The sequence below is a fragment of the Dama dama genome, chromosome 14 (genome assembly GCF_033118175.1).
Source record: "Dama dama isolate Ldn47 chromosome 14, ASM3311817v1, whole genome shotgun sequence".
NCBI classification, from domain to species: domain Eukaryota; kingdom Metazoa; phylum Chordata; class Mammalia; order Artiodactyla; family Cervidae; genus Dama; species Dama dama.
Window position 1 is genome coordinate 38711002 of NC_083694.1, and position 20915 is coordinate 38731916.

General features: G+C 47.4%; 1 protein-coding gene across 1 annotated transcript in view; it reads right to left on the reverse strand.

The window, feature by feature from the left end:
* Window positions 1-11405: 11405 nt before the first annotated feature.
* The window catches only part of TNFRSF1B (TNF receptor superfamily member 1B), a 35175-nt gene continuing 25665 nt past the window's right edge, over window positions 11406-20915 (reverse strand). Inside the window, exons 9-10 of the mRNA XM_061160359.1 lie at window positions 16967-17174; window positions 11406-14050 (exon numbers count right to left, since the gene is read on the reverse strand). Of these exons, the coding sequence (XP_061016342.1) occupies window positions 13770-14050; window positions 16967-17174 (489 nt within the window). The 3' untranslated portion in view covers window positions 11406-13769. The remainder of the gene's footprint in view (window positions 14051-16966; window positions 17175-20915) is intronic.

Sequence of the window (20915 nt, forward strand, 5' to 3'; positions counted from 1 at the left end):
GCAACGCAGATGGGCCTAGAGATTGTCATACTAAGTGAAGTAGGTCAGACAGAGAAGGAGAGATATCATATGATCTCCCTTATATGTGGAATCTAAAAAGAAATAATACAAATGAATTTACAAAACAGAAGGAGACTCACAGACTTAGAGAGCTTATGGTTGCCAACGGAGAGGATGGGGAGAAAGGACAATTAGGGAGTTTGGGATGGACGTGTACACTCTGCAATATTTAAAGTGGATAACCAACAAGGACCTATTGTACAGCACAGGACCTATTGTACAACAGGCTGTTATGTGGCAGCTTGGATGGGAGGACAGTTTGGGGGAGAATGTACATGTATGGCTGAGTCCTTTGCTGTCCAACTGAAACTCACAACATTGTTAATCAGCTATACTCCAGTACAAAACAAACAGTTTTTTTAAAAAAAAGAAGAAGAAAAAATAAAAACTAAAAAAAGAAGAAGAAGTAGTAACTGGGAAGTCTGACAGTAACTTGAGAGAGAATTGTTTTCAAGAAGGTTTTTGCTGTTTGTAATTGTAATGAAATGCACATTATATAAAATCTGCCATCTTAATCATTTCTAAGAGAACAGCTCAGTGGCATTAAGTACAGGCACACCTCGTTTTATTGCACTTCACTTTATTGCACTTCGTAGATACTGAATTTTTTACAAATTGAAGATTTGTGGCAACCTTGTATGTCCGACAAGTCTATCCATACCATTTTCCCAACAGCATTTGCTTACTTTACGTCTCTGTGTCACATTTGGATAATTCTTGAAATACTTCGGGAATTCCCTGGCAGTCCAGTGGTTAGGACTCCATGCTTTCGCTGCCAAGGGCCTGGGTTCAAACCCTGGTTGGGGAACTAAGATCCCACAAGCCACGCAGTGCAGCTAAAAATATAAAATAAAATTCTTTAAATATTTCAAATGTTTTCATTATTATTATGTTTGTAATGGCGAAATGTGATTAGTGATTTTTGATGTTACTATTGTAGTTCTCAGGGGGCATCACAAGCCATGCCTGTATAGATGGCAAACTTAAGGCTGTGTGTGTTCTGGCCGCTCCACTGACCAGACTTCCTCCCCCGTCTCTCTCCCTCTCCCTGGGCCTCCCTATTCCTTAAGACACAACAATATTGAAATCATGCAGTTAATAACCCTATGACGGCCTCTAAGTCTTCAAGCGAAAGGAAGAGTCACACGTCTCTTGGTGCTCCATGCTGAGTCCCTCAGTCGTGTCTGACTCTTTCGTGACCCCCATGGACTATAGCCCGCCAGGCTCCTCTGTCCATGGGATTTTCCAGGCAAGAATATTGGAATAGGTTGCCATTTCCTCCTCCAGGGGATCTTTCTGACACAGGGATTGAACTGGCATCTCCAGCATCTCCTGCATTGGCAGGGAAGCCCCATACTTCTGTTATAAAACAGAACCTAGAAATGATGAAGCTTAGTGAAGAAGTCATGTCAAATGCTGAGACAGGCAGGTAGGCCTCCTGTGCCAAACAGTTAGCCAAGTTGTGAATGCAAAGGAACATACTTAAAGGAAATGAAACGTGCTACTCTAATGAATACACGAATGAGCAGAAAGTGAAACAGCTTTATTGCTGAAATGGAGAAAGTTTTGGTGGTCTACATAGAAGATCAAACCAGCCACAACATTCCCTTAAGCCAAAGCCTAACCCGGATCATGGCCCCAACTCGCATCAATTCTAGGAAGGCTGAGAGAGGTGAGGAAGCTGCAGAAAAAAAGTTTAAGGCAGCAGAGCCTGGTCCAGGAAGTTGAAGGAAAGAAGCCATTGTTATACCATAAAAGTTCAAGCTGAAGCAGCAAGTTACCCAGAGGATCTAACTAAGATAATAAATGAAGATGGCTACACTAGACAACAGATTATCAGCACAGATGAAAAAACCTTCTGTTGAAAGAAGGGGCTTCCCTGATGGCTCAATCGGTAAAGAATGTGCCTGAATGCAGGAGACACAGGAGACGCAGGTTCAATCCCTGAGTAGGGAAGATCCCTTGGAGGAGGAATTGGCAGCCCATTCCAGTATTCTTGCCTGGAAAATCCCATGGACAGAGGAGCCTAGTGGGCTATAATCCATGGGATTACAAGAGTCAGACACGAGTTGAGCATGTGAAGGATGGATGGATGGATGGACTGAAAGAAGATGCCATCTAGGACTTTCATAGCTAGAGAGGAAAAGTCAGTGACTGGCTTCAAAGCTTCAAAGGAGACACTGACTTTCTTGTTAGGGGCTAACATAACTGATGACTTTAGGTTAAAGTCAGTGAGAATTATGCTAAATCTACTCTGTTTGTATTTTATAAATAGATCAACAAAGCTTGGAGACAGCACATCTGTTCAAAACATTGTTTACTAAATATTTTAAGCCCAACGTTCAGGTCTCTTGCTCAGAAACAAAGATTCCTTTCAAATATTACTGCTCATTGAAAATGCACCTGGTCACCCACCAGGTGATGGGTGCCCTGATGAAGATTAATGTCTTTGTGACTGCTAACAGAACACCCATTCTGTGGCCCACCGATCAAGGAGTAATTTCAACTTTCAAGTCTTATTATTTAAGAAATATATTATGTGAGGCTCTAGCTGCCATAGATAAGTCCACTGATGGATCTGGACAAAATAAGCTAAGAAGCCATCTGGAAAGGATTCACCATTCTAGAGGCCATTAAGACCCCTCATGATTCACAAGACGAGCTCAAGATATCAACATTAACAGGAATTTGGAAGAAGTTGATTCCAGTGCTCATGGATGACTTTGAGGGATCCGAGGCTTCTATGGAGGAATAACTGCAGATGTGGTAGAAGTAACAGAAGAACTAGAATTAGAAGTGTAGCCTGAAGGTGTGAGTGAATTTCTGCAATCTCATGATGAAACCTGAATGGATGAAGACTTGCTTCTTAAGGATGAGCCAAATAAGTGGTCTTTTGAGATGGAATCTACTCCTGGTGAAGATGATATGAAGAATACTGAAATGACAACAAAGGGCTTAGAATCTTACATAACCATAGTTGATAGAGCAGCTGTAGGGTCTGATAGGATTGACTCCAATTTTTAAAGAATTTCTACTGTGGTTAAAATGCTCTCAAACAGTTTCGTATGCTAGAGAGAAATTGACCATGAAAGGAAGAGTCAATCAGTGCAGCAAACCCCATTGTCATCTCCTTTTTCTAAATTGCCACAGTCACTCCAACCTTAGGCAACCACCATCCAGATCAGTCAACAGCCATCAACATCAAAGCAAAACCTTCCATCAGCAAAAGATTACAACTCACTAAAGGTTTGAATTGTTAGCAATAGAGTATTTTAAAAAATATTTATTTGGCTGTGCTGCATCCTAGTTGTGGTACAAGGGATCTTCCATCTTCACTGGGCACACGGGATCTTTAGTTGCAACATGTGGAATCTAGTTTCCTGACCAGAGATCGAACCTGGTATTCGAGGGAGCAAATTGGGAGTGCAGAGTCTTAGCCACTAGGCCACAAGGGAAGTCCCAGCAATAAAGTATTTTTTAATTAAGGTGTGTACATTGTTTTTTAGGCATAGTACTATTGTCCACTTAATAAACTACAGTATAGTTCAAACACAACTTTTGTATACACTGGGAAACAAAAAAATTCATGTGACTCATTTTATCATGGTGGTCTGGAATCAAATCTGCTCCGTCTCCAAGGTATGCCTGCCCATTCACCTTGCTGGGCAACCATCACCTCCATCCATCTCCCTAACTCTTTTCATCTTACAAAACTGAAAATTCTGTACCCAGGAAGGAAGATCCCCTGGAGTAGGAAATGGCCATCCACTCCAGTATTTCTTGCCTGAAAAATTCAATGGACAGAGGAGCCTAGTGGGCTACAGTCCATGGGGCTGCAAAAAGCTGGACACAATTGAGCACACATGCACACACGTACCCAGTAAACACTAACTTCCCATACCCCTCTCCCTCTAGCCGCTGGCAACCATCATCATACTTTCAGTCCCTACGAATTGGACTATGCTAGGTATCTCATGGGCTTCCCCGGTGGCTCAGCAGTAAATAATCTGCCTGGAATGCAGGAGCCGCATGAGACCTGGGTTCGATCCCTGTGTGGGGAAGATCCCCTGGAGGAGGGAATGGAAACCCACTCCAGTATTCTCATCTGGAGAATCCCCATAGACAGAAGAGCCTGGCAGGCTACAGTCCATAGGGTCACAAAGAGTCTGACATGACTGAAGTGACTTAAACACACACACAAAAGTATCTCATATAAGTGGAATCCTACGTACGGTATTTGTCTTTTTGTGACAGACTTCTTTCACTTAGCATGATTTCTGCAAGGTCCATCCATGTTATAGCATGTGCCAGAATTTCTTTCCTTTTTAATGCTGAATATTCTCCATCATATCTCCTCCACCTGTGGACACTTGGTCTGCTGCCACCTTTTGGCTCTTATGAATAATGCTGCAATGAACACTGGCATATGAGTATGTGTGTCTCTGTTTTCAATTATTTCAGATATATAACCAGAATTGGAATTACTGGATCATATGGCAATTCCATGTTGTTGGATTTTTTTTTTGGAGAAACTGCCATACTGTATTTCCTAGCACCGTACCATTTTAAGTTCCCACTAGCAATGCAAAAGGGTTCCAATTTCTCCACATCCTCCCCTATCCTGGCTTCCTTCCTTCCTTTCTTCTTTCTTTCTCCTTCCCTTCTTTCTTTCTTCTTCCCTTCCTTCCTCCCTTTCTTTTTTCTTTCTTCATTCTTTCCTTCCTTTCTTTCCTTCTTTTAAAATTTTCCCTTCTATTGGGTATAGGGGAGAAAGTTGTTTTTTAAGTAGGAGGATCACTGGTATGTTTGTATGTAGTCAAGAAAGATTCAGGAGACCAGGAAGCTAATGCTAAAGGAGTGAGAGGAGAGAGGTGCTGGAGCAATGTCTCTGAGTTGGGAGAGATGCTGAGATCCAGAGCAGAGAGGAGGATGCCATTAGCCAGCAGCCTGGGAGTTTATACAGTCACAGGGGAGAAGGCTGAGACCTTGGGCAGGTAGGAGGCTCAATGTGGTGGGAGAGCCAGAGGATGCTCTCTTGTGTTTATTTTATCCCCTTACTGAAATGGGCAGCCAGGTAACCAACTGATGGTAATGATTGGGTGAGGTCACAGGTTTGAGAAGAGAAGACAGGGTGTGAAATAGTCTATCTAATAAAAGAGTGTGAATGGTGGTTGGGAGACTGCATAATGACTCCCACAAAGTCGTCAACATCTGAATCCCTGAAATCTGTGAACTATCTGGCAGGATCTTGAGATGGGGAGATTATGCTGAATTATCCCTGTGGGCCCAATATAATCACCTGTGGGAGGCAGAAGGAGATATGACTACAGAAGGTATTACACTACTGGCTTTGAAAATGGAGGAAGGAGCCACAACCCAAGGAATGAAGGTGCCTCTAGAAGGTGAAGGCAAAGAAATGAATTCTCCCCTCATGCCTCCAGAAACAGATTCTGCCTTACAGCCTAGCCTTCCAAGCAACCCCTTGATTTTAGACTTTATGAGAATGAATTCATGTTGTTTAAAGCCACTAATTCCATTGTTTAGTTGCTCAGTCGTGTCCAACTCTTTGCGACCCCATGGACTGCAACATGCCAGTCTTTCCTGTTCTTTACTATCTCCCAGAGTCTACCCAAACTTGTGTCCAATGAGTCAGTAATGCCATCCAACTCTCTCATCCTCTGTCATCCCCTTCTTTCCTCAATCTTTACTAGCATCAGGGTCTTTACAAATGAGTTGGCTCTTTGCATTAGGAGGCCAAAGTATTGGAGTTTCAGCTTCATTATCAGTCCTTCCATTGAATGTTCAGGGTTAATTTCCTTTAGGACTGACTGGTTTGATCTCCTCAAAGTCCAAGGGACTCTTGAGTCTTCTCCAGCACCACAGTTCAAAAGCATCACCTGCTTGGGGAACTACCACCACCATCCATCTTCCTAACTCTTTTCATCTTACAAAACTGAGAATTCTGTACCCAGGAAGGAAGATTCCCTGGAGTAGGAAATGCCAACCTACTCCAGTATTTCTTGCCTGGTCTCAGTAATTAATGCTCCTGAAAGAACAAAGGAATGCAGAAACAAACAGTCAGCAGGAGAAATGGCAATGGCAGAGATACTGTATCAGTTTTAAAGACCCCCAGTTCTGTTTCAGTGGCAAAGATTAGCCAGAAGCGCTCAACCACCAGATCAACAGGGACCTGAGTGATGATGATGTTGACCTTTTTCTGACACTTGTGACTTAAGTCAGCTAAAGCTTGGACTCTGCCTACTGCCCAATATGCATGTACCTTTACCTTAAAACTTCCCCAGTTTTGCTGTACAGGGAGACATTGCTCTGGGACAGATCCTTGTTGTTCTCCTTACTTACTGCAAGCTGTCATAAATCCTTCCTTCACCTGATCTTTGGCTTGGTTGTGTCTTTTGGCTGGATGGGTGTCAAGAGCTAAGAAGCAAACCCAGTTTTTGGGTAACAAGGTTGCATACAAAGGACTAAATGATTGACCATAGTGCTTATGCTGAATAAGACAGGAGGGGATGAGGGGTGGTGGGATTAACGGAGGGCAGGTTCCAGTGAGGGAAAAAGACAGAGAACAGTGGTGGGGGTGGGGGTGAAGGCAAGGGAGAGTGGGATGCTTGAAATTGGGATTGTGGCTGTGGCTATCCATAATGACAAGGTCTGGGGCAGGGTTAGCAAACCACAAACCACAGGCCAAATAGTATAAGGTTTTATTGGAGTATAGTCACGCTTGTGATATAATAAGAAATATATTTGATCTTTGTCTGATTCCTGGCACAGAGCTCCTAAAACCCTTGGAATTTCTTGAATGGTAGAAGGATCTTTATTTACTCATAAGGAGCCTCCCCTCACCTTTTAAAAGAGTATTCATTTATTTTTATTTTTTGACTGCACAGCTTGTGGGATCTTTATTATCTTATCAGGTGTTGAATCTGTGCCTTCTGCTTTGGAAGCAGGGAATCTTAACCACTGAATCCCCAGGGAAGTCCTGAGAAATGGAATACTTCCTGCCATATCAGTAAACAAAGGTGTCACAATCATCAGCAATTCCAGCCCTCCAGGTGTGAATTCCTGAGCCCTAAGGGCCCCCAGGAAGGAGGAGAATACCTGCGGGATCTGGCAGCCACCAGGCTGCAGCCACTCCCTTCGGTGAGCCCTGAGGAACTCAGGATGTGAAAAATGCAGAATATTGACCCCAGATAGCTGAGATGCATATGAAAGGAATGATTTCAGCGAGCCCAGACTCTTATCTTTCCTTACCTAGAAAATCACTAAATTCCTTAACTTGGGATATCTGGGTTTCTTTAATTAACATTAATTGTTTGATGTTCAGACTACCTGCTCCCTATTGCAAAACTTCTGTATAACCTGGCTCCTCCCCTCATTTCCTCAGAGAAATTTGTTCAGTGTTACTTGAGATGCTGCCTCTGGGGTTTAAGTACTAAAAATTTCTGCCGAATAAAACATAACTCTCAACTTCTAGGTTGTGACTATTTTTTAAGCCAACAGTCCCAAGGATCTCCTTTGGAGCCCACCTGAGTTTATGCTAATGAGGTGACTCAGAGTGGGGTCCCTAGACAGCCTCAGGTTGGGACTTTCACCAGAAAGACCAAGTGACCAGAGGAATTTTCAGCCCCACCCACTGACCTCTGGAAATGAAGAGAGGTCTGTAGATCAAGCTCCATAAAACCTCTTGAAAAATGAGACTTGATAAGCTTCCAATTTGGTACCCAGGCAGGAGGGCAATGGATCCCCTGTTCCAAAGTGACAAAATCTCCTGGGTCAGGACCCTTTGGACCTTACCCAATGTACCTCTTCATCTGGTTGTGCATCTGTATCCTTTATAATAAGCTGGGAAACATAAGAAAAGTGGTCCCCGAGCTTTGTGAGCTATGCTAACAAATGATTTAACCCAAAGAGGAAGTTGCGGAAACCTCTGACTTAGAGCCAATAGACAGAAACACAGGTGACTATCTGGACTTGAGATTGGCATTTGAAGTAGGGGTGTCTAAGGGGACTGAGCCCTTAACCTTGTGGGGTCTGAACTACCTCCAGGCAGAGAGTGTCAGAGCTGAGCTCAGTTTGTAGAATACCTCATTGATCCACTAAGAACTGGGGAGCTGCTTGGTGGTGTGGAAATGTTATAGGGAAGAACTGATTCCGTGTTGGATCTGTTTCTTTCACTCTAACCTTTGCTTCTGGTTGCTTTTGTTCACTCTAAGGATAATGTTTATACATAATGGCCTACTTCAGGGAAACTTGACCCTCTGCCTGAATATGAAAATAACCGCCTTTGTTCAGGACCCTGTCCACCTGTTGATGGCTACAGGAAGGAAGAGATTAACACATTCTTTCCCTAGGGCTGGCCATTCCAGGAGATATTTTGCAAGTTTGCAAGATTAATGGCCTTTTTACTTTATTTCCTCAACTCCCCACCCCCATCTCTATTCTATAAAAGAATCTGGCATCCAGACCCTGAGAAGATGGTTATTTTGAGACAATAATCTGCCATCTTAATCAGCAAGCTTTCCAAATGGAGTCTTACTCCTTGCCTCAACACCTCTCTTCTCAGTTAACTGATCTTTGCCTGGTTAGCAGGAGCTTTCCAGGTGGCGCTGGTGGTAAAGAACCCGGCTGCCAATGGAGGAGACGCAAGAGACACGGGTTCGATCCCTGGATCAGGAAGATCCCTTGGAGGAGGGCATGGCAACCCACTCTAGTATTTTTGTCTGGAGAATCCCATGGACAGGAGCCTGGTGGGCTATAGTCCATGGGGTTGCAAAGAGTCAGACACAACTGAGCAACTGAGCATGCACATATGCAGTGAGCAGAGTGAGCTTGGACTCAGTAACAGAAAACACTCCACACACCCATTCTTTGATGTAACATCTGTGACTGTTTCCATGCTTTAACAGCAGAATTGAGCAGTTGTGATAGAAACCATAAGCCCACCCCCTCCCCAAGCCTAAAATATTTATCATGTGGTGCTTTATAAGAAAAGTTTGCCTAGCCCTGTTCTGGGGTATGAGTTTCTGAGACAGTGTGGGACCTGGCCACAGATCCCAACCAAGCAGAAACCTGTGCAGCTCCTGGGTACAGAAACCTTTCTATGTCCCCTATTTCTTATTTATAGGGAACATGCTTCAGCCTCCATGACCTTCCCTCAGTTCCAAAGTGCAGGTTCAGTTTTTGATCAAGGAAGGGAGAGGATGCAGAGACAAGGGAGGAGTAATCAAGAAACACTAGTGCAGCCTTGGAGCAGAATCCTGATTCTACCTCAAGGGACACACATAACAATATTTTGAGCCCTTATACAGAACTAAAGCTCCCAAAAATGGAAGATGTTAACTACTTGATGAGGGCTTCCCTGGTGGCTCAAATGATAAAGAATCTGCCTTTAGTGCCGGAGAGTCAGGTTCTATCCCTGGATTGGGACTATTTCCTCGAGAAGGAAATGGCTACCCACTCCAGTATTTTTGCCTGAAGAACTCCATGGACAGAGGAGCCTGGCAGGCTCCAGTCTATGGAGTCACAAAGAGTCAGACACAACTGAGCAACTAATACTTTCACTTTTCACTTGATGAAGCATTCTTCATTCCAGAGGTCACAGTCTGATAACCTTGAGAATCAGAGTAGTTTATCAGGAGACCACCAAAGGCCAGATTAAAGGAATGTAGGCCCTTCACATACCCTGGACCTTATCAGCAACCCCACACTTGAACCTTTGCTATAAACTCCTCACCAAATCCCTCCCACACCATGGGGACACACAGTTTAGAGGGCACGAGCTGGCTGTGTCCCCCTTTGCCTGGCTAAGCAATAAAGCTATTGTTTTCTACTTCACCCAGAACTCTGAGATTTGATTTGGCACTGGTGCACAGAGGCTGAGTTTCTGGCATCAGTACTAAGTCCAAGAAATCACCAACAATAAAAACGGGTCTGGTGAGGGAGTGTCAGAGAGCAGGGAAGGAAGCTGAATGAATTCATGGGCCAGAGTCTCTCTCCCCTTCAGGCCCTGACATAAGGAAACCACCTCCAAATCCTTTATTCTGGAAAACTCCTGCTCATGTCTTAGGAGCCCTCCCCTTGAGCCCCTGGCTGTGGCCAGGGCCCTCCTCTATTTCCAGCCCCTGTGCTCAGCTTGTTACCCAAAAACTGAGTTTGCCTCTTGGTGAGTGTTGAACCAAAAGACACAACCAAGTCAAAGATCAGGAGAAGGAAGTATTTATTATTACTTCAATTTCCCCCTTTTATTTTTATGTATTTACATTTTAATTTTTGTTTATTTATTAATTTTTGGCTGTGCTGAGTGGCATACAGTATCTGAGTTCCCCAGCTGGGGATCGAATCTGCGCCTCCTGCATTGGGAGTTAGAAATCTTAATCACTGGACTGCCAGAGAAGTCCCAGGAAGGATTTATGATTATTTGCAGTAAGTAAGGAGAACACCAGAGATCTTTCCCCAAGTAATGTCCCCCTGAATAGAAAACTTGGGCAAGTTTTAAGCTAAAGTCACATGTATACTCATGAAGGGGCCTGGGCTGTAGGCAGAGTCTAAGTTTTTAAGTTGAGTCTAAGTTGACTGAAGTCACAATGGTCAGAAAAGGTCAATATCATCATCCCTCAGGTTCTGGTTGATCTGGTGGTTGAGCATTTCAGGCTAATCTTTACCAGTGAAATAGAAATGGGGGGCTTTAGAACTGGTACATCATCTTTGCTGGACCCCAGAAGCTTTAGAACTGGTACATCATCTTTGCTATTATCACTTCTCTTCCCCTATAATAGTCCTTTGTTTCTCCATTCTTCTGTTCCCTTAAGATCAGTAGTTACTGAGGCCGGTTCAAGTACAATCATTGTGGCTAGACTTAAGCTTACAAAATGGTTTCTCTTCTGTTAAGAAAGCCATGCCTGGTTCTCTTTCTCCAAGGAGCCCTAACTTATCTGCTTACAATTGGAGTACCCAGTGATTGGGGCCTCCTGGAGACCAGAGCCTTGTTCCCCTGAGTGAGTAGGGGGCTGCACATGCTGAGCATACCTGCAGAGACCATCCCAACCCCAAGGGCGGGCTGAGGAGACCAAGGCGATGGATGGGATGTGTGCTGAGGACCTATTTGGAGGCCAGCTGGGTGGTTCTGGACAAAAAGCGCTGTCCATTCCATGCCTGAGGAAGCGGCCAGGCTCTCGGCAAGGGCAGCTGTAATGGGGGTGCTTCTGGGGTCCAGCACAGAATGGACTTGTCAGAATCCAGTGGCCAAGACCCATTCTCCCCCTTACCTTGGTGACAGGCAGCAGAACCAAGGACATACCCCAGCTCAGACCTGAAGACAGAGCCAGCAGTCAAAGTAAAAAACAAATAAAAGGTTTATTCATAAGCAGGAATGCTGTCAGGATACATACAGTGCAAACTCTCCTTGTCCTTGGGATCAACACAAGCCCACAAGCTGGGAAAACTGTTATCAGTTAGGTCAAACGGACTCCCCCCAGAACGTGGGCCCTGGCCTGGCCAAAGCCCCTACCTTGGCAGAGAAGGTTCTTTTTCTGTTTGAGTTCACACAACCAAACCCAAAATGGAAACTGAGAGTACAGCAGCATAAGCTTTACTCATTGGTCAGAGAATGGAGAAGTGGGAACTTACTAACCGTTCATAAACAAACTTCTCGCCTTAATGGGGAGCCAGATTTGCTATTAAGAACAATGGGGGGAAGAGTGCGAGGGATGATGGGTAGGCAAATGCTCTCGTTTTCTGGGAAAGAGGCAGGATTTTCCTAGAAATGGGGTGCCACCTCTTTTCTGTCCTTTTTTGGTCAGTGATTCCTGGTCACGGCGACCGGTAGGTATGTCATTGAGTAGCTAATGTAGTAAAATCAGTGTCAACTGAGACTCGGGGTCTGCTGGAGGTCAGATGCATCTCCATCTTGGTTTCAGCTGGTTCTATCCAGTTTTTATTTTTCTCTGCCTATAGTTTCTTTCTTCGTGTTCCAATCCTGTGACTTAAAGGTTTATGTGAGTTCCTGTTCCAGGGAGGGGGGTCAATGGGTTTTGACCAAGGGTCTAGCGGCCTCTCTGGTAACAAAATGAAGCCACACCCAGAGTCTCCTAATTCATCCCCATTCTGTGGGGGTGACAGCAAGGAAGTCTAAGGTCCTCCCAGAATAGTCCACCAGGGGGCAGAAGTGCTCCACGGCCGTAAAGGGTCCAACGCGGTTGGAGACTCGCCAGTCCAGGCACGGGGACATCTTGATCCCAGCGTGGGAAGCCTTTCTTCACTCCAGGGTAATGGCTGGGCTTCTTCTACCCTCTAAAAGTTCAGCTGCCAAGTTCAAGCTCAATGGAATTTTTCAACAAGGGATCCAAGTAATATGGGATCCAGCTGTCCTCTCAAGGAGGCCCCCATCCCCCTGCCTTCCAGAATCTGGCTAAGGCCTCACTTATCCATCGTCTGCAGGGCCTGGGCATATATTTTGGGGAGTGGGGGGACTCCTTAATGGGGAAGAATCCGTCAGCCCAAGTGCTGGCTTCAGCACTTCAGTTTCCGGAAGGTCATTTGACCTGACAACACAGGCCACACGGAACCACAATATACAACACAGACACACAGACACAAGACCAGCTCTCAGCATCTTATGTCCACCCAGGATCTTGGTGGGCACAGTGGCTCTGAGGCTCCACTGGGACCTGGGACTTCAGGCGCAGCAGGAGGGGGCGTCGAGAGAAACAGGTACACCCCTTTGGGAGGCAAAAGAGGAAGGTCCAGGCTGAGGTAGGAGGAGATGGCTGCAGGGCCTCAGTCATCTCCAGTTCCTGAAATTCCCTGATAGGAAAAGGTGTGGCCTTGGAGTCCCACACCAAACAGTAGGGGAGGGGAAGCTGGCACTGTGGGTAAATGGGAGTGAAGGTCAAAGGCAGAGGATGCAAACTCTTGAGTCTGGCTTTGTTACACTGTGGCTTGTCTGTCTGCACCATGGTGCTTTTTTCTTTTTTTTAATTGCCACAAGTTTAAACTAGAAGATTTCCAGTTAGAGATTTGGCATCTTAACCAGGTCACAGCACTCATTGAGAAGGCTGCCTGCCCGGGCCCTCTGGGCATCCAGTTTTTAGCCCATGGTATGAGATTGAGATAGCAGGAGTGGATTTGGAGGTGGTGCTGCCCAGGGTCCTGAGCTAACCTGGGGGACCCTTATAGGGGTTGCCACCCTCTCCCCGCATAGAACCATCTGACTTAATGACACCTGCCCACCCTCACTGGGACCATCCTGCAGTCTCCCATTCAGGCTAAAGTCCTGTCTTTCTCCACTATCTCTCTCCACTGATACACACAGCATCCTTCCTCCCTGACAAGAAGCCAGAGCTGAGTAGAGTCCAGGGATTAAAAAATAATAATAATAAAACCCCAAAACCACAAGGGCTCCAGAAGCCAAGACTGCAGGACCGGCTGGGGGGCAGCTCTCAGAGAGGCAAGGGCTTGTCCCAGGCTGTCCAGCACATTTGTGTCCGCCAGCCTTCCAAGTTAGACACACACCAAGACAGGACACATCATGACTCTCCCCGCCTCATTCTTCTGCCTGCAGGTGAGAGGAAGGCTGAGGCTGTGCACAAAGGAATCTGGCTCAGAAAGAGCCAGAGTCCTGGGGGAGGGGAGGGGCGGAGAAGCACCAGAGGTTGGCCCCCCCTCAGCGGTGACACAGCCCACGACCAGCCGGGTTAACTGGGCTTCATTCCTGCATCAGGCACGCCGAGCGGCAGGGGCTTCTCCTCCAGGCCCTGCAGCAGAGTCTCTGGAGCCCCCAGCTGGGACTGAAAGGGGCTTTCCTCCTTGGAGAAGGGGACCTGCTCCTCTTTCGGGGAGTTGGGGGTGCTGGTGTCTGTGTCCTTCGTGGAGCCGGCCTGGGAGGGGCACTGCGAGCTGTGATCAGGGCTGCTGCAAACATTGACGATGCAGGTGACGTTGACCTGGGTCCCATGGCCACCAGAGGATGCCTCTGCTACACACAAGACAGGAGAAGGTGGTCAGTGGGGGATTCTTGGAGAGAGGAGTGTCTTCACAGCCTGTCTCCTGCCCAAGAGGCAGATTCAGGCATGCGGAAAGAGCACCGGGCCAGGAGCACAGGCCCCTGTGCCAGTCCAGCTTTGCTGTGTACTCTTGGACAAGCCGCTTGAACCTTCGTGTGCCTCAGTTTCTTCATTTGTCAAATAAGAATATCCTGCCCGATTTACCCCACAGACGGAAGGCACCAACCACATAAGGCAATCGAAGGTGTTTGAAGATCAAAACACAAAGAATCAGAGATTCTGAAGTCGTGGCATCCTGGATGGGAGGGGATGTTGGGGGAGAATGGATACACGTATATGTATGGCTGAGTCCCTTCACTATTCACCTGAAACTATCACAACACTGTGATACCCCAACAGAAATGAAAAAGTATCCATATTGATATACCCCCAATAGAAAATAAAAAGTTTAAATTAAAAAAAAAAATTTTTTAATTCACTGCAAAAAAAAGTCTTAAAAAAATAAAAATATCAAATAAAAAGCATTAACGAAGCAAAACAAAAAAACCCACAGCCCCAAAGAAGCAAGGGTGGGGATGGGGAGCTGAAATCACGGGGTGGAAGGAAATTTCCACCCTGTGCCTTCATGGCACCCAAATGTCACCCAGTGTCACCATGGCCTTTGCATACCGTGAATGAGACACTGCGGGGGCAGATGGGGGAGCAGGAGGGGACAGAGACCTGAGGTTTACCCGTTCCCACAGTGGGGAGAGGTGTTGGGTGAGAGGGAGAGAAGTGGGGTGCAGAGGCCAGAGATTCAGGAGGGGAACGGGGAAGAGACAGCGGGTAGATGGGGTAGGCAGACAGAGACACGGGTCTCCAAAGAGGAAGCCACACCACATTGGGTGTGGAAGAGGTGTCACTAAGAACGCAGGAAGATGAATCTAAGAGGGGGGCAAAGACCAACAGTTTATGTTTGGATCTCATTTATTCACTTGACAAACATTTAGGGCTACTGGCTATGTTGCAGGCACTGGCTATGTTGCAGGCACTATGTCCTTCACTGGGGAGTTCTCAGGCTGCGGTGGGGGCACTGACAAGGTCTCACACTGATGAGGGTGGGCTATGATGGGAAACTAGAAGTTTCCAGCCAGTCCCCGAGTCAGGTGGCAGAGAGGGAAGGCTGTCGCAGCCCTGCCCAGGAGATGCCATGCTCACCTCTAGACCAGGAAACTGAGGCTCGGTGGGTTAAGGAGCCTGTTCAGAATCTCACAGCACCAGAGCTGCTGGGAAGACATCTAGGAATGACCCAAGTTCACTGTCATTCCTTGACCTGCCAGCCATCACTGCCAGGTGAGAGGGGAGACACAGGCCAGTGGGCTTGGCCTCTCAGTGCAAAACATGCCCAAGGAAGCCCCAGGCTTTCTGCAGGACTCCACCCAGGGCCCTCGTCCAATGTGGGCACTGCCAATGCCCACCAAGGATGACAGTAGTCACAGACCAGGTCCAGGACAAAATGCAGATTGTAAGCAGGGCACAGGCTTCTCCAGACCCCACACAGGCTCCACAGTCCTGATGCCTCAGTCCCAAACGGACCAGACAACAGGCATAGCGGGTGGAGACCAGGGGTATCATCTCCTCATTCAGCCCAACCCTGTCCCCCAAGAGCCCAGGGGTGACTTCTGGCTCTTCTGTTTATTGGGTGTACACAATGTACTATATAGCAATAATATAACTATAATATATAATAGGGGCTTCCCCGGTGGCTCAGTGGTAAAGAATCCACCTGCCAAGCAGGAGACTCAGGTTTGATCCCTGGATCAGGAAGATCCCTTGGAGAAGGAAATGGTAACCCACTCCAGTAATCTTGCCTGGGAAATCCCATGGACAGAGGAGCCTGGCAGGCTATAGTCCATGGGGTGGCAAAGAGTCGGACACAACTGAAGTGGCTTAGCACACATAATATAATGATATATTAAAATCCAACTTTAATATCATGTATTAATAAATATATTATATATACCATATATAGTAATATCCTATATAAGATATAACACATAATATACAAAAATATTATATAATTGAGACATTATAAAGTTAATATATAATATTATGCTATATGCTATATATTATATATAGCATTAATCTAGAATATTAATATAGGGATATAACACTCATATAAATATATTATCTATATATAATATCATATTGTTGTTGTTATTGTTTAGTCACTAAGTCACGTCCAACTCTTTGCAACCCCATGGACTGTAGCCCACCAGGCTCCTCTGTCCATGGGATTTCCCAGGCAAGAATACTTAAGAGTGAGTTGCCATTTCCTTCTCCAGGAGGATCTTCCCAACCAAGGGATTGAACCTGTGTCTCCTGCTTTGCAGGAGGGTTCTTTACCACTGAGCCACCTGGGAAGCCATAATATTATATTATGTGCCATATATAATGTATTTTATAAGACATTAATATAGATCAATATTTTCTTAATATATGATATGCAATATTTACAGAACATAGCATTGAAATATAATATTGTTATATGCCATTTTACATATTATATGTATTCTATAAGAAGACTCTCTGCCTGGATACCAGGGACTCAAAGGACAATCTGAAATGGTTTAGAAGGAAGGGCGCTCCTGGTGGGAGAACACGCAGGGCAAGGGTTGGAGGGACTTGGTAGGCTCCCAATACAGAAAGAAGCCTGTGGTTCAGTTGCACCTGAGAGGGTGGTGGAACGGAGGCTGGAGGGGAGCCCAGGCTGGTGGTGCAGGGCATCCAGTGTCCTGTAGGGGCGGCCCAGGACTAGCTGGCTCAGACAGAAACCAGGAAGAAACTTGGGGGGGTGCCACAGGGGATGAAGCCGGGGGTGGGGCGGGGGGGAAGCTCCCACCTCTTACCTGAGCTGCCGCAGCTGGTCCGAGCCTCCCCGGTCATGCTGGCCTTCTCCACGCCTGGCGCCTGCAGCTGAGACCTGATGGGCGCCTTCTTGTCCGTGGTGCTGGTCGAGCTCTCCAGGGAGCTGCTGCTGGAGCTTGGCGCCGTGGTCAGCAGGTGCTGTTGCTCAGGGCCTGGGGCACCTTGGGCCTTGTTGGCGGGCAGGTGAGGCTGCATGGGGAGGAGGGGAGCAGGGAACCCATCAGCTGGCTCCTCGCCCCCTCGTCCCGCTCACCACCCTCAGCACTTCACAGTTTACACGGCACTTCTGCACCTTCTCTCCACGCACAGCACTTTCAGGACGTGTGATTCTCTGGGGCTTCTGTGATTAACCTCTGGAGTGTGAGCCCTAGGCGGGCAGGCGCCACATGGCCCTGTTTACTGAACAGTCTGAGAGGTGAGGCAGGGTTTTCACCCTCATTTTGCATAAAGAAGCAGAGGCCCAGATAAGGAGAGTGACTCTCCTAAGGTCACAGGGTGATGTGGCTCAGCCTAGCAGCCAAGGGCATGGACCCTGGAACCAGACCATAAGTGTGCAAACCATGACTCCATCACTGACTAGCTCTGTAACCTTGGACAAGTTACTTAACCTCTCTGTTCCTCTGTTTTTTCCTCTAGAAAGGAAAGAATAATAAAGCTACCTCCCAGGGTTATTGAGAAGATTAAATGACTGAAGTTTTGTAAAGCACTAACAGCAGCGCCTGTTCCATATTAAGCACCCATCAAGGGTTTGTTAAATCAGGGCTCTGGGCTTCCCTGGTGGTCCAGTGGTTGAGAATCCACCTGCCAATGCAGGGAACACAGGTTCGATCCCTGGTCCAGGAATATTCCACGTGCCACAGAGCAACAAGCCACAACTACTGAAGCCCAAGTGCCTAGAGCCCGTGCTCCACAATAAGAGAAGTCACCAAAACAAGAAGCCGGAACACAACAGCCAGAGAGCAGCCCCCACTCTCCGCAACTAGATAAAGCCCGGGCACAGCAACGAAGACCAGCATAGTCGAAATAAATAAATTTTTTAAAAAAAATAAGGGCTTAGCAAACTACTGCCAGGGGCCAAGTTTGGTCTGCTGCTGTTTCTGTACAGGCTGTGAGCTAAGAATGGTTTTTACATTTTTAAATGAATGAAAAAATATTTAATGAACAATGTTTCATGATACGAAGTTACGTGAAGTTCAAACACTGGTGTCCATAAATATAGTTTTCTTGGCACACAGCCACCCCCATTTGTTAATGGTGTGTCTGTGGCTACTTTCCCACTGCAGTGTCAGAACTGAGAAGCGGTAACAGAGTCCAGAGGATCCAAAAAGCCTACAATATTGACTGTCTGGACCTTTACAGAAAAAGTCTGCTGGCCCTCAATCCAGTGTAGACAGTGCTCTCATTTAGGGCTCTCAGTCTTGCTGTCTCAGTAACACTTTTCAGAGTCCATTCCCCAAGTTGTTCTGTGATTCTCAATCTTTTTCTCTTAAAACACAAGTCACAACAACAACCATAATAAAATATTAGCTGACACTTGAATCCATCCAATGCCAAGCACTGTGCTGAAGCCCTTCCAGACACTATCTATACAGCCAAATGTTATCCTCGCTTTGCAGACATAGACGCTGAGGCCCAGAGAGGTTGAGCTACTTGTCCAAGGCCACACAGTTAGGACATGGTGCATCTGGGCTAAAACCTACATCTTTCTTGGGTGTTTGGGGTTCTGTCCCTGGAAGCTCAAGACAAGGTGCCCCATTTTCAGACACCTGTGCTAGAAATTTCACTCCGAGGCGGTTGGCTACCTGTCTACAACTGACCAGGTGCACAAGCCCTTGCCTTAGGGTTCTGGGCGATCACTGGATTCTAGAAAGAAAAAGACCGAGGGGCCACATTCTCACCCCCTATCCAGGATGAGAGGGTCCAGGGTAGATTGAGAACTGAGGCGAATGAGTGCTAGAAGGACGCAGCCTGGCAGGGTCGGGGAGGTGGGGTCAGAGGTGGAGAACGCAGGAAGGACTCAGGTGCCAATCTCCACAGCCCCAGGCCCCCAGTACCCCCCGAACCCTGCATATCCAAAGGCCAGCTCACAGACTCTCAGGCTGGGAGGATCCTTTGAAAGCAGTCCCCGTGAGGCCACGGAGGCCCAGAAAGGGTGAGTCCCTTCTTAGTATCCCACAGCGGGCCCATGGGGCAGGGGGAGCCCCACTCACTGTACCACAGCTGCGTGCTTCCGACTGAGTCCTGCCTCCCTGGCTCAGCGCCCTCGATGTTGGAGGAAGGGAGGGCATTTCAAGTTCATCCTGAACCTTTCTTTGCTCAGATGGTCTGACCTTGGTATTGGACCCCACCCTTGACCCTGCTCTAAGCGTGGACAGGCGGGGGAGCAGGAACAGGAGAAGAAACATCCAAAGGTCATCCCTCACATCCCCCACAGAAGGGGGCTTTTCAGCCTGTGTCTTGCCTTTCTGCTGGTGGTAAGGGCCAGGCAGAACAGAAACCCCCAAAGGTCACAGCCTGCCTCCCTCCCCCAAAGCCACGAGTTGCTAAGTTCAGGCAGACTCTGAGTGGAGCTGATACATTCTGAGTCCTGGGCTGGCACCCCAGGGAGGTATGGATGGCGGTTACTGAGGGGGGTCATTCAACAAATAGGATCTCAGTTAGCCTCCCTGTCATGTCCCAGCCTGGCCTGCCATGGGCAGGAGCAGAGACCCTGGCAGAGTTGCTGGCTGGCCTGTGTCTGTCTGTGTGTGACAGTGTGTCCCTGAAGCTCCCGTGCCCGTAAGTATAGGTGGGAAAATGCCTGAAGTATGCCCACATGTGTGTCTCTATGTGTGGGGAGCACGTGTGCATGACTGTGAGTGGTGCAACTAGCGTGTGTGCTGGAGGTGGTGAAAAGAGGCACTCCTGGGTCTGTTTCTCAGGCCACTCATTTGCTGTGTGACCTTGGGAAAGTTACTTAACTTCTCTGAGCCCGAGACTCCTGGGCTGTAAAATCGGGGCAATAATCACACTGCCTGGGTCGCAGCATGGCTGTGAGGCTAAGCAACACTCAGTGCTGTGCCTGGCCCACGCTCAGCACCTCATAAACATCACCCTCTTTATGAAACGAGAGCCTGTGGATGAGCGTGTCTGTGGGGGTGACTGAGCTCATACATGTGGTTACACTGGTCTTTTCTGAACAAAGGGAAGCTACTGTCTCGCCATGTATTGGTGTTACCAGGAGGGGCAGGGCGGTGCTGAGTCACCGTGTTCTCAACCCCGCTGGTCTGGCCAGGAGCGTCACTAGGCAGCTGTTAACAGGACCACTACCAGGAGGCTGAGGAACAGAGTGGGGTGCAGGCGGAGCTCAGGGGTCAGGGCAGGGGTGCAAGCCCGGGGACTGAAGGGGCTGAAGATCAACCTCGGAGGGCAGTCCCTGCTGGGGACAGGGATGCCTGGAACAATTCTGAATGTCTTCTCTGGGCAAACAGGATGGTGGGTAAATATAAGCCCTGCAGATTCAGGATGAGTTTCAAACCTGGGCTCTGCCATTCAGCTAGTGGTCTAACCTCATGCGGACACCTGAAGCTCCCTGAATCTCAGTTTCCTCATCTGTAAAGTGGGGTGATGACAGCCTGTACCTCACAGGGCTGTGTGTGAGGACGCAGGGCCTAGCCTGGGGCTCAGCCAGTGGGGTGCTGGAAGCAGCCCAGACCTATGTGTGTTTCTTCCCAACTTTACATTCAGTAAGTAGCTTCCTGAAATCAGTCATAGTGGGAGTGTTTATAACACAGAAATGAGCAAACTCCACAAATCAGGGTTTGGGTCCTCCCCCACCCAGAGGGCCAGTTACCAGAACACCCCTGGGCTCCACTGGCAATAGCACTCAACAAACAGCAGTGGGGTCGTTCACACTCGGTAAACACAAAACTGCGCAATCAGAAAGTGGAG